The sequence below is a fragment of the Perca fluviatilis genome, chromosome 15 (genome assembly GCF_010015445.1).
Source record: "Perca fluviatilis chromosome 15, GENO_Pfluv_1.0, whole genome shotgun sequence".
NCBI classification, from domain to species: domain Eukaryota; kingdom Metazoa; phylum Chordata; class Actinopteri; order Perciformes; family Percidae; genus Perca; species Perca fluviatilis.
Genome location: NC_053126.1, coordinates 30,859,247 through 30,879,706, shown reverse-complemented (window position 1 = coordinate 30,879,706; position 20,460 = coordinate 30,859,247). Strand labels below are relative to the sequence as shown.

The following is a 20,460-nucleotide window of genomic DNA, read 5'->3' as shown; positions in this document are numbered from 1 at the left end:
CAGCTGTCGCCGTGGTCCTGCTGCACTCCCTGCTGAGCTCAGCGATGCCCTGCAATGTCATGCTGCGTCCTGCTGAACCCTGCAGCTTCCCGCTACATCCAGTCACTGTTCCATTATTAATGTGACTACTATCGCCACTGTTCATCACACCCCCAACCGGCTCGTCAGACACCGCCTACCAAGAGCCTGGGTCTGTCCGAGGTTTCTTCCCAAGAGGGAGTTTTTCCTCGCCACTGTCGCACTGCTTGCTCTTGAGGGAATTACTGGAATTGTTGGAATTGTTGGGGCTTTGTAAATTATAGAGTGTGGTCTAGACCTACTCTATCTGTAAAGTGTCTCGAGATAACTTATGTTATGATTTGATACTATAAATAAAATTGAATTGAATTGAATTGAATTGAATAACAAAAATACACATTTGGAAAAGAAGAACAGGTTTGGCTTTAGTAAAAGAAGAAAGTGACGGTTGAGTTTAGGAAACGTGACACGTGGGACGTGATCCTCGGTCTCCTGGGGGAAAGTCCTGTATTTGACCCATCCACCACCCCGACCAACCTCCCTATACGGATTTTCGCCCTTTCAATTCAATTTTATTTATAGTATCAAATCATAACATAGGTTATCTCGAGACACTTTACAGATAGAGTCGGTCTAGACCACACTCTATAATTTACAAAGCCCCAACAATTACAATAAGTCCCTCAAGAGCAAGCAGTGCGACAGTGGCGAGGAAAAACTCCCTCTTGGGAAGAAACCTGGGACAGACCCAGGCTCTTGGTAGGCGGTGTCTGACGGTGCCGGTTGGGGGTGTGATGAACAGTGGCGATGATAGTCACAATAATAATGGAACAGTGACTACAAATGGTAGTCGTAGTAGTTCATGTCATATCTACCTTTCATACTACTCGCTACGGCGTAAATTCACACGCAATCGCAAGGTAATGTAAGTCAATGGAGGCCAAATGGCTTTGATAAACGCGCTAAAAAGCGAGTATGTGTCAACAATGGCATACTAATTGGCGTGTCATACATACGGCACTTCATGAGATTGGTCTGGAACTGGAGATGAACGGGGTGGAGGAGCGTTACATCGATTTTTGCCTGAAGGTAAGATAAAAAAAATGTATTATCCGGAAGGAAATTTGTCTTGGACAAACTATCTTCTGTTAAAATAATTCAACACAACATAATGCCTACAAACACATACATAGTACACAGACACAGACTGATGCATCACTCTGCATGGACATGCTCATGTTGCATGCAGAGACAAAAATTGCACACTGCAATAGTTGTCATATATGCTGGAAGGGTGAGCCGCCTTAGAAACATAAAATTCTGATAAACGAAAAGTAAATTTGTGTGTGTGTGTGTGTGTGTGTGTGTGTGTGTGTGTGTGTGTGTGTGTGTGTGTGTGTGTGTGTGTGTGTGTGTGTGTGTGTGTGTGTGTGTGTGTGTGTGTGTGTGTGTGTGAGAGATTTCAGGGGTTAGACCGACCTGCCATTCAGGGCTTTGATGGATAGCGGGCCAAATGAGTTTTTAAAGCAGTTGAGTCTGCATGAGAGAGAGAGAACTTATGCTGAGCTTCATTTTGATAATTGTGCACCCCTAGTCCGTTCAGAAGTCCTTGATATGGAAAAGTTTGGGAACCACTGTTACATGGCATTTGTAAAGCCGTGGGTTGATACCATGTCACAACATGTAGATTGAATAACAAGTTTTTCAGGCTCACAGATTTGCCATTTCCTTGACATTTAGTTTTGGTAAAAGCAAGGCAGCTTTATTTGTAGAACACAGTTCAGCAACAATTCAAGTGGACAACATGGAGCAGAAGACATCCGCTTCTAAGGTGAGAGATGCATGGCAAAGGTTTTATATCAGGTATGAGAACAAGGCACGGCAACAAGTTCTGGTACTCTGTGGCAATCACTTTGCCTCATGATTTGAGAGCAGGGTCTTCAAAAAAGCAGCTAAAGATGTATCTTTTTTAGCCAGGCATTCGATCAGCCATGTTGTTGATTGTATTATATCAATTTGGATGTTTCTTGCCTTAATGATTTATTAGTTGTTGAGATTTTTACTGGGTATTGATGGGTTTTAATGTATTAAAGGCCCTGAACGCCCACACGTGTTGTCGGTTAATCAGACTGACTGGATCTTCCCAGGAATGTGTGGGCTTGGTTAGACTGAGTGACAATTTCCTGAGTCTCTTTGTTGCGCCTGTTAGGGCAGGACAGATGACAGCTTTGTCATTCTTAATGGCATTCTTAATTCTTTGTCATTCTTAATTTGTGACCTAATAAATTCCCATCAAAGCTCTGGCCCACCTTCAACCCGAGCAAAGGTCCAGTCAGCCAGAATAACTGAAACCGCCTGAGTCGGTGTGCAGAGGCTTTAATTAAATTGGCCTGTGTCTGTGATTGCTGCTACATAAATAAACTTAAATGTTAAAAAGGTGCATTTCCATGTAAATTCACTGATTTCAAAATTGAAACACAACATAAGGCATTACATGATATTATTTTGCAGCAGCACACTGTCACATTAAAGCATGTTTTCATTAATATGAAGAGTAATACAGTAACACATTTCGATGTTTGAGGCAGACTCAACTCTGGGATGAAATAAATGTATGATTAATTTCTTGGTTTCTTCAAGAGATACATAAATATTTCAATATATTTGTGTATCACTGTTGGGTATGGTACTCTCTTTAATTCTCTATACTTTGTGGCCTGATTGTATTTGTTATTGTGCTAAATTGTGTGATTGTCTTGATTTTCCCATGTGAAAACACTAAATAATGCTTATTATTATTTACTAGTATTATTACCTATTCAGTCTCATTGAGTTAGCTGTCTTTGATCATCCCCAGAAAGCCATCCATCAGTCCCAGTCTCTGTGTGCTGGGGAAAAGGAGTATGTTCACCAGAGGAAACGAGTAGTTCTGGAGTCCCTCAGCAGCCTGGGAATCAACTGTACTACAGTAAGAAAGAATACCTCTCACACTTCAGGAAAGACAACTTCTTTTTCTCTTTCTTTTTTTCTTTCTTTCTTTCTTCAAAGAAAACTTATTTTTGTTTAGGAATGTATAATGTTTGCACAAATGTCCTCTGCAAATGTACATGATGTGATAATTTTCATGCCATGGGACCTTTAATACACCATGAGTTTTATTTTGTAAATTAGGGTCAATTTGTTTTTAAAATAAACATTAAGCAGGAGATGTCTTTAAATGTCTCGTTCAAAGTTCGGTAGCACCTTGCCAACCAAGGCTAGCTAGCTACAGCTGGCATTAGCTGGTAACTTAAGAGAACGTTTGCTGATTTTTCTAAGTATTGCTGTACATTCAGATAACCGGCGCCACTACCCAAAGGTCCGCGTTTCCCCGTCGGCCAAACTATGCTGAAATTTGCCTACTTTCCCTCTTTAGCGTTTAGTTTAGCGCAGCACAAATGCAACCATAGGCAACACTGGTTGCTACTTCATCCTACGTAGCTCCGCCCTCTCATTCAAAAATCATCACGACCATTTTCAAATAACCAAGATGGCAATGGCTAAATTGCCAAAGTCAAGGTTTCAAAACAGCAGTCCACAATCCAATGGGCAGTGTCACGGCTGCTACATAAAAAAAAAAAAAAAAAAAGTTTAACTTTTTGTCCTCCTGGGTCAAAATTTACCCATCTGTTTTGTCTGTTTATAGGGTATAAATTATCACCCAATTCTGTGTTACATCTTTTAAGCCAGCTTCATCCCAACTTTTAACACTTACTTTTGGAATTCATGGTCAATAAACCTCTTTTATATCAAATCATACCTAATTTCTGAGTTAGAAAAGCAGAAATTATGAATTATTTTTGACCAATATTTAAGACAAGAGAAACGTATGTTGATGGATTATCACAGACTTGTATATGTCAAAGTTTTGTCAGGATACTGTTTTGAAACCATTTTATTATTTTTATGTAATTTTTGGGCAATGTGGTTGAACGAAACCCATATTTCTGAAATAGAAACTTAGAAAATGGGTCAAATTTGACCCGAGGACAACTTGAAGGTTAATCTTTAGGACAGCTTAGATATGAAAGGGTGGGGGACTGGCCCATTTCTCCAACGCTCTATTGTTCCGACCTCTCAATAACCCGAAAAATTCCCTTTGGTCCTACAGCCCACTAGTCCGACGTCCCACTGGTGGCGAAATTACGAAATCCAGTATGGCCGCACCAAAACCCGCCCTACGAAGCAACTCGATTGGTTGGGGTTAGGCATTTGACCTTGAATGGTTAAGGTTAGGATAGCCGATTGGTCAGGGGATAGGACCTGTACAAATGGGGTTACGTTACCTTGCGTAAGCATGGACGCTTGGCCAATAAATGCTATTGAAGAGCGGATCTTGGCGTGGCCATAGTGGTATTCGTAAAATTGGACAAGTGGGGTGTAGGACCAAAGGGAATTTTTCGGGTTATTGAGAGGTCGTAATAATGGAGCATCGGAGAAATTACATGGCACCAAAGACATCAGTCGGATTCAAACTCTGGGCCTTTGTGTTGAGGAATAAACATAAAGGTGCGCAAAAAGATACCCAGGCGCCCCAGTTGCAAAAAATTTTAAACTCCTAATAACCTCATGAATAACTTGCATAACTCTAACAATGAAGTATGTAAAATAATAATAATAAGACATTCTTTATAGCTGACTTAGCACATTAACCCCCTCTCATCATGTTTCCACAAGGATTCAGTTCCCCACATCGCTCTGTTGGCATCAGGTGGGGGTCAGAGGGCAGCTGTGGGTCTGGTCGGTTCCCTCTATCAGATGGAAAAGGAACATCTGTTGGACATGCTGCTCTACCTGGGATCAGTATCTGGGTCAACATGGTAACAATAACCACACTTAACACAGATAGAAACGAGTGCCTAAACTTAACTGTCATTAAACTAAACTCCACTACCATGGCCCCTGAAAGGACCGCCTTCTGCCTGTAGCCGGCTAACAGTCACCTATTGGCGGCTAAACAACTGCCGCTGGTAGCCGGCGTCCTGGAGCTCTGTAATGGCTAAATACAACCATCAACTGCCTGTCAGAGTTTGTAAGGCTTAAACCCAAAAATGCAGAGTAGCGACGAGGAGGCAACAGGAAGAGTAAAAGATTTTACTGAACAAAAGGCTTACAAACTGAAGGTGTCCTGAAGGCGGGCAGGCAGGCAGGCAGGCAAGCAGGCAGGCAAGCAAAACTAAGACCAAAAACCAAATCCAAAACCCACTAGAAAAACAAAAGACACGGAAGGACAAAACGACCAGGAAGGAGCAAACGCAGGGAATGAACAGGGAGAGAAGCCGACGAACTGACAAGAAAGCACAGAGACTAGATACATTACATTTACATTACATGTCATTTAGCTGATGCTTTTATCCAATGCAACTTCCAATTACACATAAGCGCTTTCAACCTTGAAGGTGCAAACTCCAGACAACTAGTAGTAAGTGCAAATACATTAGCTTTAAATAAGCAAAACTACAAAGAGCCATATGAAAGTGCAGTGGTACATTTTGTGTGTAGTGCTATTTGTTTGAGTACTGGAGTGACTAGGCTGCCAAAATTATCACATTATAATGCTGAATTGTTTTTTATGCTGACTTTTGTGCTTTTCTTTTTTGTAAATAAAGACATTTCCACCATCATTTGTGCATAAAAATTCCCATTCAATGTGAAGGCCCATACCATGTCAAAATGAAACCTACACCCTTGGTTGGTTTATGATTTAATTTATTCAGATAACTGCATTTTCAAATTTTGTGTAAAGATTGGTTGATCTGGAATGGTTATTTAGATTTTAAAGACCACCGAAGTGTTCACTATGGGGCATTTTTTTTCTTTGTGTTTTTAAACAAATCATTCTCAAGACCATCTTCTCTGTGTGAATTGATAATTTACAGTACATTTTTGAAATCCCTGAGTATTTAACATCTGCATGAGTGTATGGGCATTGAAATAAATACATATGAGTAAGTAAAAGATGTGCCATCATATGCAACTTTTGCTGTTTAAGCCCCAGGTTTTAAATTAAACTGTTAACATGTAAAAGTGTATTATTACATTAATATTTGGCTGAGACAGCTGTATTCAATTCAATTAAATTTTATTTATAGTATCAAATCATAAGAGTTATCTCGAGACACTTTAGAGATAGAGTAGGTCTAGACCACACTCTATAATTTCCAAAGCCTCAAATTACAATAATTCCCCCAAGAGCAAGCATTAGCAGTAGCTGTTGCGACAGTGGCGAGGAGAAACTCCCTTTTAGGAAGAAACCTCGGCAGACCCAGACTGTGGGTGTGATGAATAGTGGCAGTAATAATCACATTAAAGATAATGGAACAGTGACTTTGAAGGTAGTCGTTGTAGTTCATTTCATAGCAGGGCACATCCTGTCATACTGAGTAGTGCAGTCTCCTATACCGGATCCTGACTACTCTGTGCGTATGAACATCACAGCAGGGCGTTGCGAGATGTAACGTGGCACCGCAGAGCATGGGTGGATGCAGCGGATGCAGCAGGATGCGGTTGGGCATTGCAGGGAATCGCAGAGCATAGCTCTGCGAAGAAGAAACATAAGGACTCCGGGGAGTAAACTCCCCAGAGCTAGGTTACTAACAAGCAGTTCTGGGACAGGATGCATACAAAGGAAACAAATGAAAACCGAGATGAGAGAGCAGCTCAGTGTGTCATAGGAAGGAAGGAACTTCCCTGGTAGTCTAGAATTATAATAGCATAACTAAGAGAGGCAGGTTAGCTTAGAGAGGTGCCGGATCGGGCTTGAACTCTCCCTTGCCGGATTGAGCTGTACTGGCCTGCCTCCTTCTACTCTCACTATATTATTAATTATATGATAAATAAATCTGATGACTATGAAGAGAAGCAGGTGGGCCAGGTTAGGCAGACGCTGCAACTCCTCACTCCTTAACTATAAGCTTTATCAAAGAGAGTTTTCAGTTTACTTTTAAATGTGGTGACGGTGTCTGCCCCCCGAACCCAGACTGGGAGCTGGTTCCACAGGAAAGGAGCCTGGTAGCTGAAGGCTCTGGCTCCCATTCTACTTTTAGAGACTCTAGGAACCACAAGTAACTCTGCATTGTGGGAGTGCAGTGCTCTAGTGGGGCAATAAGGTACTAAGAGCTGTTCTAGATAGGATGGTGCTTGACCATTTAGGGCTTTGTAGGTCAGGAGAAGGATTTTAAAGTAAATCCTGAATTTTACAGGAAGCCAATGCAGAGAAGCTAATACGGGAGAAATATGATCTCTTAGTTCTTGTCAGAACGCGCTGCAGCATTCTGGATCATCTTAAGGGACTTATTTGAGCAACCTGACAGTAGGGAATTACAATAGTCCAGCCTGGAAGTAACAAATGCATGGACTAGTTTTTCAGCATCGTTAAAGGATATATCCTGATCAAAAATAACTCATAGATTTCTGACAGTAGTGCTGGAGGCCAGGACAATACCATCCAGAGTAACTATATCTTTAGATAATGAAGTTCGTAGGTGTTTAGGGCCCAGCACAATAACTTCAGTTTTGTTAGAGTTTAACATCAGAAAATTGTAGGTCATCCAGGATTTTATATCTTTAATGCATGCTTGAAGTTTAGCTAACTGACTGGTTTGATTGACAAGTATAATTGGGTGTCATCTGCATAACAGTGAAAGTTAATTGAGTGTTTCCTAATAATATTACCAAGAGGAAGCATATATAAGGAGAATAGAATTGGTCCCAGCACTGAGCCTTGTGGAACGCCATGGTTAACTTTAGCGTACTTGGAGGATTTATCATTAACATTAACAAACTGCGATCGATCAGAGAAATAGGACTTAAACCAGCTTAGAGCGATTCCTTTAATGCCGACTAAGTGTTCCAATCTCTGTAACAGGATTGTATGGTCAATAGTGTCAAATGCAGCACTAAGATCTAGTAAAACAAGTATGGAGACAAGTCCTTTGTCTGCAGCAGTTAGAACATCATTAGTAATTTTCACCAGTGCCGTCTCTATGATGCTTTCTAAATCCTGATTGAAAGTCTTCAAACAAACTGTTGCTATGGAGAAAATCACATAACTGATTGTTTCCATATGTACATAAAAAATGCTTAATTGTTCTCTATGTTCTACATTCTCTTGACCTATGTGTACCTATGTGTCCCCTGTGATAGGTCCATGTCCTCCATCTACAATGACCCACAGTGGAGTGAAAACCTGGGCACAGCAGTCTCCAGGCTGTTAGGCCCTGGGGTTCCGCTGGAGGAAGCTTTGGCCTGGTTGGGTGAGAGGGGAAAGGAGGAGCATTTCTCTCTCAGCGATATCTGGGGGGTTTTGACCTCTGCTGGGATCATGAAACAGGTGCCAGGGCGATGACCCACACACTATTACTCTTATGTCCCATTTGAAACGCAGCACACTGTTATTATGAAGATTATATGTGTAGTCCTTCAGAGAAACATCTTGTGTTTTATTAGATGGACCTACGGCATCTTTCAGATGAGGCCAGCAGAAAAGCCACCAACCCTTACCCCATCTACAGTGCCATAGAGAAGTACTGCTACTCACACGGGCCCATACAAGGTACACATACACATGGTGCGATTTGGGAAAAAAGCAGAACAACAAAACATGCATGAATGAAATCCCCCTTGCAAAACAATGGATATAGGCATGCCAAAAACTAAGTATGGAAATTGGATTAATGGAAATACAGTGCTTTCAAGCCAGAGAGTGCAGTTAATTTCGCGGCGTAAACAAAATACTTTTTGTGAATGTCTTAATCCAAACCACAATCTTTTTTTCTAAACTTAACCGTACCTAATTTCCGCATGACGCACAATTTTTCTGGCTAAACTCAACTACATGGCCCCTGAAAGGACCGTCATCTGGCGGTGCCTGTAGCCGGCTCACAGTCACCTATTGGCGGCCAAACAACTGCCGCTGGTAGCCGAATTGTTTGCATTTCTTTAAACCAATCACAATCTGGACGCAGTAACGGTGGCTCTGCAAAATAACCTCGGGAAGGAACTTTCTTTGGTGGAACATTTGCACCCCGCAAAAGAAAAAGCCACATACAATATTAAGTGAAGTTAATTGTTGACACAATATAGTAAGGTGAGCTATTTAAATTAGCTAGATACATGGTTAACCGTAATTTGTAAGTGTATCATCCATAGCAATCCCACCGATGGGTCCCAAAACATCCCAGTTAGAGAGTAAATGCTGTAAACATACAGTATTCTTTGTAAATCTTTACAATCATTCCCCAAAGAAGCCGGTCCGCCTTGTTGCATGATCCAGATTTTCTTCAAAACTTCGCATTTTCAGTTTCGAAGTTTGGTTGTTGTTTCGCAAAGCGAGCAATGTTTAAGGATGGCAACAGACAGAGAGCGGAAGGTGAGTGAAATGTCCGGCAGTTATCCAGGAAATGTACTTCCGTTGATCCAGACCAGCACCTTAGTGACTTAATGACTTGCAAGTGTACACCGACTTTCTCTCTTTCAGGGAAATGGTTCGAGGTGACCCCGCATGAGGCTGGTTTCACAGAGTTGGGTGTCTTTATCAAAACTTCTCTCCTGGGCAGCAAATTTCAGAACGGAAAGCTGCTAGTGAAGAAGCCAGAGATGGACATGGTCAAACTACAAGGTGTGTGGAATTACAGTAACTAAACCAATTGAAACCTGGCTTTTATTTTGAAGTTATTTAAGTATTTATGAGGTCTTGTTCAAAAGAGAACCATGATCATTATATATGCATTCTTACTCTTTGAAACAAAATTTAAAATTTTTAGGGTTACAATTCTTAAAAGGAATGAATATGTAATGCGTTAACATTTTATTTTAAGGGTTGTGCATAAGACTGACATGACACCATCTATTAATCATGACACCTGTAATGAACATGAATGAATCTTTTTGAATGTTCACAACTGTGACACTTACTGTCATTAAGTGTCATGCGGTAAATTGTGACACTTTTAGCATTGTTTGAGATGTTTGTGTTATTAAACTTGACATCAAGCAAGACAATGTAACCTGTCAATATCTTTTGTAATGAGAACTTGACATCAACCTAGACAACATTACTTGTCATACATACAGTATATCATGGCAGGCCTACATTTTAAACTTTAAGAAACTATTTAGCTCTGTGTTAACATTACATTAAACTGTCATTAGGTGGTTTACATTTGCAGTAAAGTGGAACCATTTGGGCTTGTAATTAAGATGTCATGAAAGTTATAAGATCAATTGGATAACAGTGGATGCAATACCAAGGTGAATTAATGAGTTTTGGACAGATAACGTTAGCGTTAGGATAAAGCTACTTGTTGCTAAAGTAACCGCTAACTGTAGTTAGCCGCTGTTATTAATCTCTGATAGCTGTACAGCTATCAGAGTTTTTAATTAGCTGACTCTCGCAGTATCTCCCAGGGGACGCGGTCATACGCCTTCTCCAGATGCATAAAAACACATGTACACTGGATAGGCATACTCCCAGGCCCCTCCAGGATCCTTGCGAGAGTGAAGAGCTGGTCCGTTGTTCCACAACCAGGACGGAATCCCCATTTCTCAGATTGCTCAGCTTTTTCTAAAATATTAGAAACACTAAAGCAAAATCAGAAAACCCAAGACGTTATAAATTTGGTGTTGTTCCATTATTTCTGAAACCAGTAGTGTCGGCATGTTTCGGATATTCTGTTTGGTGCGTTTGACAAAGTGCAATGTGAAAGCAAACCTAACCAAATGAAAAATGCAACAATGCTGCAACATTACCTCCGAATCATACCAAGTCCACCGAACTATAGGTGTGAAAGCGCCCTTGTCAAACTAATTACATGAAATAATCTTAAATCTAGAGTCTAAGTGTTCATTTCCCACACCGGTCCAGCGACTCCGAATCAGCTAAAGTGCTAGCACTGTAGAATGATTTGAATCACTTCGAATCTGCCCGTGAAAACCCAGCGTAACACACATTCAGCGCTATTGGCTACTGTAAATCCCAACCAGTATATAATAAGTCCCTCTTTCGCCTCTGATTGGCTAGTACTTTTACCTTTTGTTGGTAATATTTGTTAGGTTTAGGCATGAGGTGTGAGATTGGTTATGGTAAGAATACCAGGGTAAGCCAATCAGAGGCAGAGTAGGGCGGGACATGCCTTCAGCAGCAAATTTGCTCGCAGTGAACACTGCAGTATTGGATCAAACGCAGCGGAGGCCAGTTTTACGACAGTAAATACACTACCAAGATTGTTTTTTTTCTTCAGGTTTGGCTTTTTGAACCCTGGGGCTAAGTCAGCTAATTAGACAGCTGTACAGCTAACCGAGCTAACTAGCTAACAAGAGCTAACTAAGTTAACGGTTACATGTAACGTTAGTAAATCACGTCAATCACATTCAACAATGAATGGAATCACACAGAATCTTTCCATATTAAAATGCATCGAATCTTCTCATAAAGGAGAGATGCACACCCCTACAGAACACTTGATCTGCAGGTATTGATACTGCAGATTGTTGATCACATATGCATATTATTCGTCTTTGTCAATCTGTGTGTGTGCTGAAACCGTGAAGGTATTTTAGGTTCTGCGTTGGCTCTAGACCAGACGATCAAAGACCTCATCCCTCCCTGGCTGAATGGTAATCACAGGTTGACATTGTCATACATACATAAATGTAAGTACTTTTCAAAGCTGCAGAGATAAATCTGTGTGTGTGTGTTTGTGTGCGCGTGCGTGCGTGTGTGTGTGTGTGTGTGTGTGTGGTGTCAGTGTCTGGACAGATAGATGGTGCTGCTGAAGACTACCTGCGTGTGTACAATGCTCTTAATAAACTTGTAGCCCTGACCAGAAGCACCATAAAGGATCCTACTGCTCTGTCTGACCTGGACAAGTTGCAGAAAATACTAGAAGGTATTGTGGATAATAAAGCTGACACTGCTAAGATGAATAAAATGAATGTTTATATTTTCTTAGCTTTTCAACTCTTTTGTGTCTGTGATGATGTCTGTGAAATGTCTTATTAAAATGACAGAGTCCATTAGATTCTTATCTTTTCTAGACATGCTAAATCATGATAAGTCAGTGTGGCTGGAGTCCAAGAGTTCGGAGGAAAGAAAAAGTATTTTTGGCCAATGGAGTCTGGAGCTGCTGGCGGCGGTACAGACCTGGAGCCAGAGTCTGGAGGATGGAGCTTTCAAAACAAATGGTCAGTGTATGGCAGATAAACAGTCAGACTGGTCAGTTGTAGACGAACACACCCATTTTCATCTCAAAAGAGATATAAACACGCCTGTGTAATTCTTTTCGATGTGTTTTCCCCAGTCTCTCTGCTTACTAAGCAGGTACTACCCATGATTATGAAATGGGAGTGGGGAACTACCAGGAACTTCCTCTACCAATACCAAGGTGAGAAGACAGACCTCTTCAGCAATTAATCAATCAGTTATTCATTCAATCAATTAATCAACATTTATTTGTATAGTCCTTACAGCAACCAGCAGGTATCCAAAGGGCTTCAAGACATCAAGGACCAATAATAAAAACACAACCTTATTATATAGCATTTTCAGGTTCATACTTTTGGGTTTCTACTAGAACATGTTTACATGCTAAAATGTACAAACAAAACAAAACACTTTATTTTTCTCATATTGCCCAAGGCTGCTGCCCCTATGTTGAGACGCTCTGTTGGAGCGTGTGTCTCTTTCTACCATTATAAAAATCCAATCCATTGCAAATTAGTTGTATAAAACAATGGAGCAGATGAAAGTGTTTTTGCTAATAGACACCTGACATCACACCATAAAGCATCTTATATACTAGATGCATCCAAGGTGGCGCGCGCCATCGTGACGTCAAAATGATGTAATATCCTGCCGGCGCGCCCGATATATAGCGCGTGAGCAGAGGTTGCGCACAGCTCTTTTTTTTTTTTTCAGCAGTGCGCGACAAAGCGGAAACAGGAGGCCTGAACGAGTTCGCCGACAACCGGATGCCAGGAATCTCAGAGTGACTGCAAGTCTCTCTTGTAAACTAACTGGGTTAAGATGAGCTCTTTTATGGTGAATGAAAGGTTTGATCTGACGAAGTAGGTCATCCAATCAAATCGAAGCATTGACGGCAATGCTGCTGCCAGTTCTGCCACTGTTTACCTTTTTCTTCTTCTTCTAGTCCGTAGAAAGAGCAACGTCGGTAGCATTTGCTCATTAGCGCCACCACTGTTCAGGAGAAGACTGCAACTAGTGTTGCGACCACCAGCGCAGGTATAAATAGTTAGGGCGATCCCATGATGTCACATTTACACGTGCCAGCTGGGTTGCGTCTAGTATATAAGACGCTTAACAAGTCACCAAAACTGTTTGTCCCAATGGGTAAGGTATAGGGCTGGGTACTGAATTCAATACTTTTTAGGCACGGACCGAATGGCCTCAAGTATCGAGTATCGAAAATGCCTTGTTATTCAATACCTAATTTCAATACCTACGGAGTAAATCTCATCAGTGTCAGTGAGCCAATAAGCATGTAGCATGCTTCTACCAAGTATCTAAGTCATGGTATTGGTATCGGTATTGAACATTTTTGAACAATACCCCAGCCCTTGTAAGGTAATGTTTTTACAAATTCCAGCACACACAATAATTGGCAAATGCAATACAATAATGAAGAAAATGCCTGAAGTTTGGTTGCAATTAAAAACCTTTTCAACTTCTGTTGCTGGGCAGATTCCACGGTTCCACCTTACCTCCGCTCTACAGAGACATTCCACCTGATAGACGCCGGGCTGCTGATTAACGTAGGATACCCTTCATTCCTGGGAGAAAAGAGAGACATCGACCTCATCATTGCACCGGAGTACAGCGCTGGAAACATGTTTGAGGTACAGATTGTGTGTGTTTAGCAGTGTTCCAGCAAAACCTTTCGGTATAGTACCTATAGAACCATACGTAACCCTGACCTCAACAGAGGGGTAACAATAAACGGGGACAGAATTTCCAGTTCCATTAGTACCATACATAGCTTTTGGCAATGGAAACGCAAATATATCCGTTCTTATGTGTAACGGACTTTATTGAAATGAAGCTTTTCTGTCTGTTTGAACACTATATTGGTGGCAGTATTATACAATATATTGTATGGGCCTTTGACTGCAATCCAATAAAATCAAAGCTATTTTGTAAGTAAAATACTTACAAATGAAATACTAAAGAAATACTGACACTACTATTTAGCCATTGTTGAACAGTCAGTGATTTTCATTATGGAAGGTAATTTCTTTTACTAGAGTTAATGCAACCTAGTCTACGGTTCATTTTAGATGCTTTAATGCAAACGCCAGTCTCCCAACACCCCGGCCCTTCAATGAAGCTAGAGTAAAACAAACTTTACATTAACCTTCAGCAAAAATCTGTGATATGAAGTTAAAACTAAAAAGACCCCCTTGTAAATGTAGGCTCAAAAGCATGTGCTGCATACTTCCTTCCTATACATTTTATGGTTGGCTTCGACTCTTTCCCTTTTTGATTGAAAGTGCAACAACAAATGGGTTATGTTTTATGTTCCAGCTTTGCTTAATGTTATGTAATTTGATCAAGTAGGATTTATTGCGCAAACCATCGTGAAAGCTGTGAAACAATGTTGATCCTCTACTCCCTTCACAGACTCTGACTCTTGCCAGAGACTACGCAGCCGAGGTGAAGAAGCCTTTCCCAGATATAGACTCCAAAATCCTGGAGGAGAGAGACTGGCCAAAGGGCTGCTACGTGTTGGAGGGAAAAGAGAAGGCACCCACCATTGTTTACATGCCGCTCTTCAACAGACACAACTGCAAAGGTCTGTTGCGCACACACACACACACACACACACACACACACACACACACACACACACACACACACACACACACACACATGCAGATTGCTCTTACCAGTGTATCGCTGTGTGTACTTCGTCCACAGCAATCCCCGCCAATCACTCCCAAAACGCCCCAGTTACAGAGAAACTGCCGTAAACGTATTCTTTGTAAATCTTTACAATCATTCCCCGAAAGAACCAAGCAGGTCTGCTTTTTTCCACAATCCAAATTTTCTTCAAAACTTGCCTTCTTTAGCCCAGTTCAGACCAAAGATTCGCAATGAGCCGAAACCATTTAAGAACTTCGCAGAGAAACGTTGCAGCAGTCTGAACCGGCTCGACTCAAGCCGGCTGATGGCGTCGCCTGCGAATCAGCTGGTCTGGTCGCAGAGGTTGGTTTTAGAACGTTAGCGAAATCAGCTGGTAAAGTCAGCTACAAACTATAGAAATAAAATGATCCATAATCCATTTTATTCCTATGTTACAAACTGTCTAAAAACTGACAAAGCTAGTGGAAATGGCAGACCTTTAGATGGAGGCTGAACATGCGCTACAAAGTAGGCTACAAAGAATCGTTGTTATGGAGATGACGCCGTCTCGTCGCATTGGTGTGAACTGCTGACCGGTGTGTTGCAAGTAGTTGCAAGTTTCAACTCGTCTTTACTCGCGAATCTTTGGTCTGAACTGGGCTTCATATGTGCTCATTTTTCCAAAAAAAAGCTTTTAGCTCTACGCTTTTAGCAAGAAGAAGGGTAGCAGGTGATTGGAGCCTGAACAGGTCTTTACTGTTTTCTGTAGATGCAGTGGAGTTCAAAGCAAAGATGGAGGAGTTCTCCACCTTCCAGCGTCCCTACAGCCAGGAGAAGATTAAGTTTGTGTTGGAGACGGCGAAAGCCAACATAAAGACCAACAAGGCAACTCTGCTGCGGGAGATCAAGAAGGCTGTTCTCCGCCGACACAACAAGATATAGGGTGGAGGGGGGGGGGGGCACCGTCAGGGTAGGACCAAGGTTATAATTGTTAAAGAAAATTAACAAAATAACGAAAACTAGGTGGGAAAAACATTGTCGTTAACTGAAATAAAAATAAAAACAAGGTATTACAAAAAAATGATAACGAATGTAGAATAATCTTCTTACTAGTTGCAGCTAAATATAATAAGAATGTAAAAGGTTTCCATAAGAGACCAAGTGTGTTTTGGTGTATGCTTATTGCACAGAGTTGTGTGCTGTCATAGAGACGGTGGTTCCCCGAATATAGGAAACTCAAGTACATTGAGTAATAATAACAAATGAGGACAAGACATAATACAGTGGCCCCCACCCTGGCAGGTGTTATGTTAAGATAGCAGTCCTGGTGAGGAAGAACAGGGGGCCCAAGAAAGAGGATAAGAGATGAGGGGAAGGTTAGATCGGGGCTAACGAGGTCTGACAGTCTAGAGATACGTGGACCGGCTCTGGCTTTTTTTCTGTTGCTAGGGAAACTTAGTCTCTGCGTTCCTTGTGATCCCACTGATCTGTGTATTGTAACTCTGATGCTTGACTGATTAAACAAATGTATTTGTCTTTATTTTATCATTTTATTTGGCTCTTGCTTAGGATCCATGTAATTCCAATTTAACGAAGGAGTGGGGATATATACAGTGCCTTGCGAAAGTATTCGGCCCCCTTGAACTTTTCGACCTTTTGCCACATTTCAGGCCTCAAACATAAAGATATAAAACTGTAATTTTTTGTGAAGAATCAACAACAAGTGGGTCCCAATTATGAAGTGGAACAAAATTCATTGGCTATTTCAAACTTTTTTAACAAATAAAAAACTGAAAAAGTGGGCGTGCAAAATTATTCAGCCCCCTTAAGTTAATACTTTGTAGCGCCACCTTTTTCTGCGATTACAGCTGTAAGTCGCTTGGGGTATGTCTCTATCAGTTTTGCACATCGAGAGACTGACATTTTTGCCCATTCCTCCTTGCAAAACAGCTCGAGCTCAGTGAGGTTGGATGGAGAGCGTTTGTGAACAGCAGTTTTCAGTTCTTTCCACAGATTCTCGATTGGATTCAGGTCTGGACTTTGACTTGGCCATTCTAACACCTGGATATGTTTATTTGTGAACCATTCCATTGTAGATTTTGCTTTATGTTTTGGATCATTGTCTTGTTGGAAGACAAATCTCAGTCCCAGTCTCAGGTCTTTTGCAGACTCCATCAGGTTTTCTTCCAGAATGGTCCTGTATTTGGCTCCATCCATCTTCCCATCAATTTTAACCATCTTCCCTGTCCCTGCTGAAGAAAAGCAGGCCCAAACCATGATGCTGCCACCACCATGTTTGACCGTGGGGATGGTGTGTTCAGGGTGATGAGCTGTGTTGCTTTTACGCCAAACATAACGTTTTGCATTGTTGCCAAAAAGTTCGATTTTGGTTTCATCTGACCACAGCACCTTCTTCCACATGTTTGGTGTGTCTCCCAGGTGGCTTTTGGCAAACTTTAAACGACACTTTTTATGGATATCTTTAAGAAATGTCTTTCTTCTTGCCACTCTTCCATAAAGGCCAGATTTGTGCAGTAAACGACTGATTGTTGTCCTATGGACAGAGTCTCCCACCTCAGCTGTAGATCTCTGCAGTTCATCCAGAGTGATCATGGGCCTCTTGGCTGCATCTCTGATCAGTCTTCTCATTGTATGAGCTGAAAGTTTAGAGGGACGGCCGGGTCTTCGTAGATTTGTAGTGGTCTGATACTCCTTCCATTTCAATATTATCGCTTGCACAGTGCTCCTTGGGATGTTTAAAGCTTGCGAAATCTTTTTGTATCCAAATCCGGCTTTAAACTTCTCCACAACAGTATCTCGGACCTGCCTGGTGTGTTCCTTGTTCTTCATGATGCTCTCTGCGCTTTACACGGACCTCTGAGACTATCACAGAGCAGGTGCATTCATACGGAGACTTGATTACACACAGCTGGATTCTATTTATCATCATTAGTCATTTAGGTCAACATTGGATCATTCAGAGATCCTCACTGAACTTCTGGAGAGAGTTTGCTGATCTGAAAGTAAAGGGGCTGAATAATTTTGCACGCCCACTTTTTCAGTTTTTTATTTGTTAAAAAAGTTTTAAATAGCCAATGAATTTTGTTCCACTTCATAATTGGGACCCACTTGTTGTTGATTCTTCACAAAAAATTACAGTTTTATATCTTTATGTTTGAGGCCTGAAATGTGGCAAAAGGTCGAAACGTTCAAGGGGGCCGAATACTTTCGCAAGGCACTGTAGGTCTTTTATTGAAGTCAGACACATTGTCCCAAAAGGGGGGACGCGGAGGAGGAAATCCCAACACTAACTGAAACAGTAATGTCTGTTTGCAGAACTAACAAATAAAATAAAATGATCGAGAAAATATCCTTAGTTTTCGCAAACAACGTTATAGCTTTCAGAGTTGACATTTCCGACCATAGACCTGTTTTATACAGTCTATTCCATAGACGTATATAGTTTCCGACGTGGGAACCCAGAAATTCTGACACTCCATGTCAAATTGAACACAACATCCCCTCGCCTGGCCTCATGGCGGTAATGAAAGTTGGAAGAAAGCTGCAGAGTCCTATTTGGTTATGACTGTGTCAGATAAAAGCAAGTGCCCTACAGTGGAAAGTGGTAAATATGTGGACAATTTATCAAAGGGAAAAATCCCACGAATTTGAAAGTACATTTGAGAAGCGCACACAAGGAGGCTAACCTAGCTTACCAAGGTAAAGGAAAACGCAAAGCCGCCCTCCCCCGAAACAGAAGCTAACCCCAGGCCGGAGGGCTTTCACCGGAGACCTGATAGCTGCTGGATAGTAAATATGCAGGAACACCACAAGCGGGAGGAAGCATAGGTTAATATGTGTATTGATACTGGGATGTCTACACCAGAGATCTTCAAAAGGGGGTCCAAGACCCCTAGGGGTTCTACAGAGTCACTGTAGGGGGGTCTCCAAATGATTGTACATTTTTGGAAGTTACATTTTTTTATTTTAAATGTCTAAACATAATTGCCACATATTATTAGCAAATATAAATCCCCACTGATGATAGGCTTACTGGCCAGAGGTAATGTAGTCCCTAAGATAGCCATGTCCAGATATAGTTCATCCTAAAGATTCACTGTGCCCCATAAAAGATGATTTATAAAATCATGCCAACAATTAATATTTTAATAGCTTGGTATTCTATGCACTAAAAAGGTTATGTATGCAAGCTTTAAGCCGCCTTCGACGTTATTGTAACCCCAATTTATTTTTCAACATTTTATACAATATACTGTATGCAGAAGGGGGTCCCTGCTCCATCTCTCTTTCAGTTAAGGGGTCATTACATTGAAGACCCCTGGGCTACACAACTGTGTGAGTCGATTGAAAAGTTTGCCACTTTACTCGAACCAAAGTTCAAAACACCTGTTCATGTCTGTCTTCTTTAGTTTATTGGCTATTTAGGTGTTTCCTGGCACACGTCACTTACACATTTTGCTCTTACTGCGGTGTCTTGTGTAGACTGTTTACATATGTGTGCTCATCATATGTACAGTTTATGTAGCCTACTGGTGTTATTATTGAATACATGTGACTACATATTTCTAAAATTGTTGATGTTTTTGTTGAGTTTGTGTTTTTAGACCTTTTTGAATCTTGGCCCTGACAAATAACCCATATTACAAAGACTAAAACTAAAACTAATAAAAACTAAACTAAAACTAAGCATTTTCAAAAAAAATAAAATAAACTAAACTAGCCAACCCACTCTAAAAACTAAAACTCAGCTGAATTTGAAAACAAAAAGTCAAAACGAAATAAAAATAAAAACTAATGAAAAATAAATTATAAATAAATAACATTGGGTAGGACACACCCAGATCTCACATCTTGGTACTAGGGCTGCACAATATGTCTTTTTTTATGGTCATCGCAATAGGGCTGGGCCATATATCGATATTATATCGACATCGATATATGAGGCTAGATATCGTCTTCAATTTTAGATATCGTAATATCGTAAATGGCTTAAGTTTAGTGTTTTTCAGGTTTGTAAAGGCTTCATTACAGTAAAGTGATGTCATTTTCTGAAATGATCAGACTTTGCAGGTAACTAATTTAATTTATTATATTCGTTTTTTAACCTGGCAATATAGTTTCATTTTTTTTTTTTTTCAAGGTTTTTATTGAGTTTCAGTTTCCTAAAAATACTTTTCACCGCTTGTTTTCATTTTTGGACTGTTGAAAATTCAATCTAAGGAGCCTGACTACTGACACTTCCAATCTCAAAGTCGGATTTCGCAGATGTCTGAAATGTGGTTATGAATAAAAAGGATCATTCCATTCGGCATATCAGGGGTGCAGAATGTTGGATTTTGCATAGAATTGCTTGTTTTTACAATACATCATGATATATAGCCTATTTTGGTATAAATCACAGCCTAGTATTAATGTTAATAACAATTAAAAGAAAGGGTACTCCATGTGGAAAGAAAGCAGTGCCAGTGTTGTCTACAAGTGATCATCTGCCAAAAACGTGATTCCCAATGATCGTGCGGAGTCTG

General features: G+C 40.8%; 1 protein-coding gene across 2 annotated transcripts; it reads left to right on the top strand.

The window, feature by feature from the left end:
- Window positions 1–981: 981 nt before the first annotated feature.
- On the top strand, window positions 982–16,454 carry LOC120574071 (cytosolic phospholipase A2 gamma-like). 2 transcript variants are annotated; one of them, XM_039824131.1, is made up of 13 exons: window positions 982–1,107; window positions 2,876–2,986; window positions 4,735–4,877; window positions 8,203–8,389; window positions 8,506–8,611; window positions 9,536–9,676; window positions 11,608–11,673; window positions 11,805–11,945; window positions 12,094–12,240; window positions 12,357–12,440; window positions 13,757–13,911; window positions 14,693–14,864; window positions 15,684–16,454. In XM_039824131.1, exons 1-13 carry the CDS (start codon window positions 994–996, stop codon window positions 15,854–15,856), a joined length of 1,740 nt encoding a protein of 579 aa, XP_039680065.1. In that variant the 5' UTR covers window positions 982–993; the 3' UTR covers window positions 15,857–16,454. The 2 variants fall into 2 exon arrangements, with proteins under 2 accessions (XP_039680065.1, XP_039680067.1); XM_039824133.1 differs by lacking the exon at window positions 982–1,107 and adding an exon at window positions 1,481–1,849.
- Window positions 16,455–20,460: the final 4,006 nt, after the last annotated feature.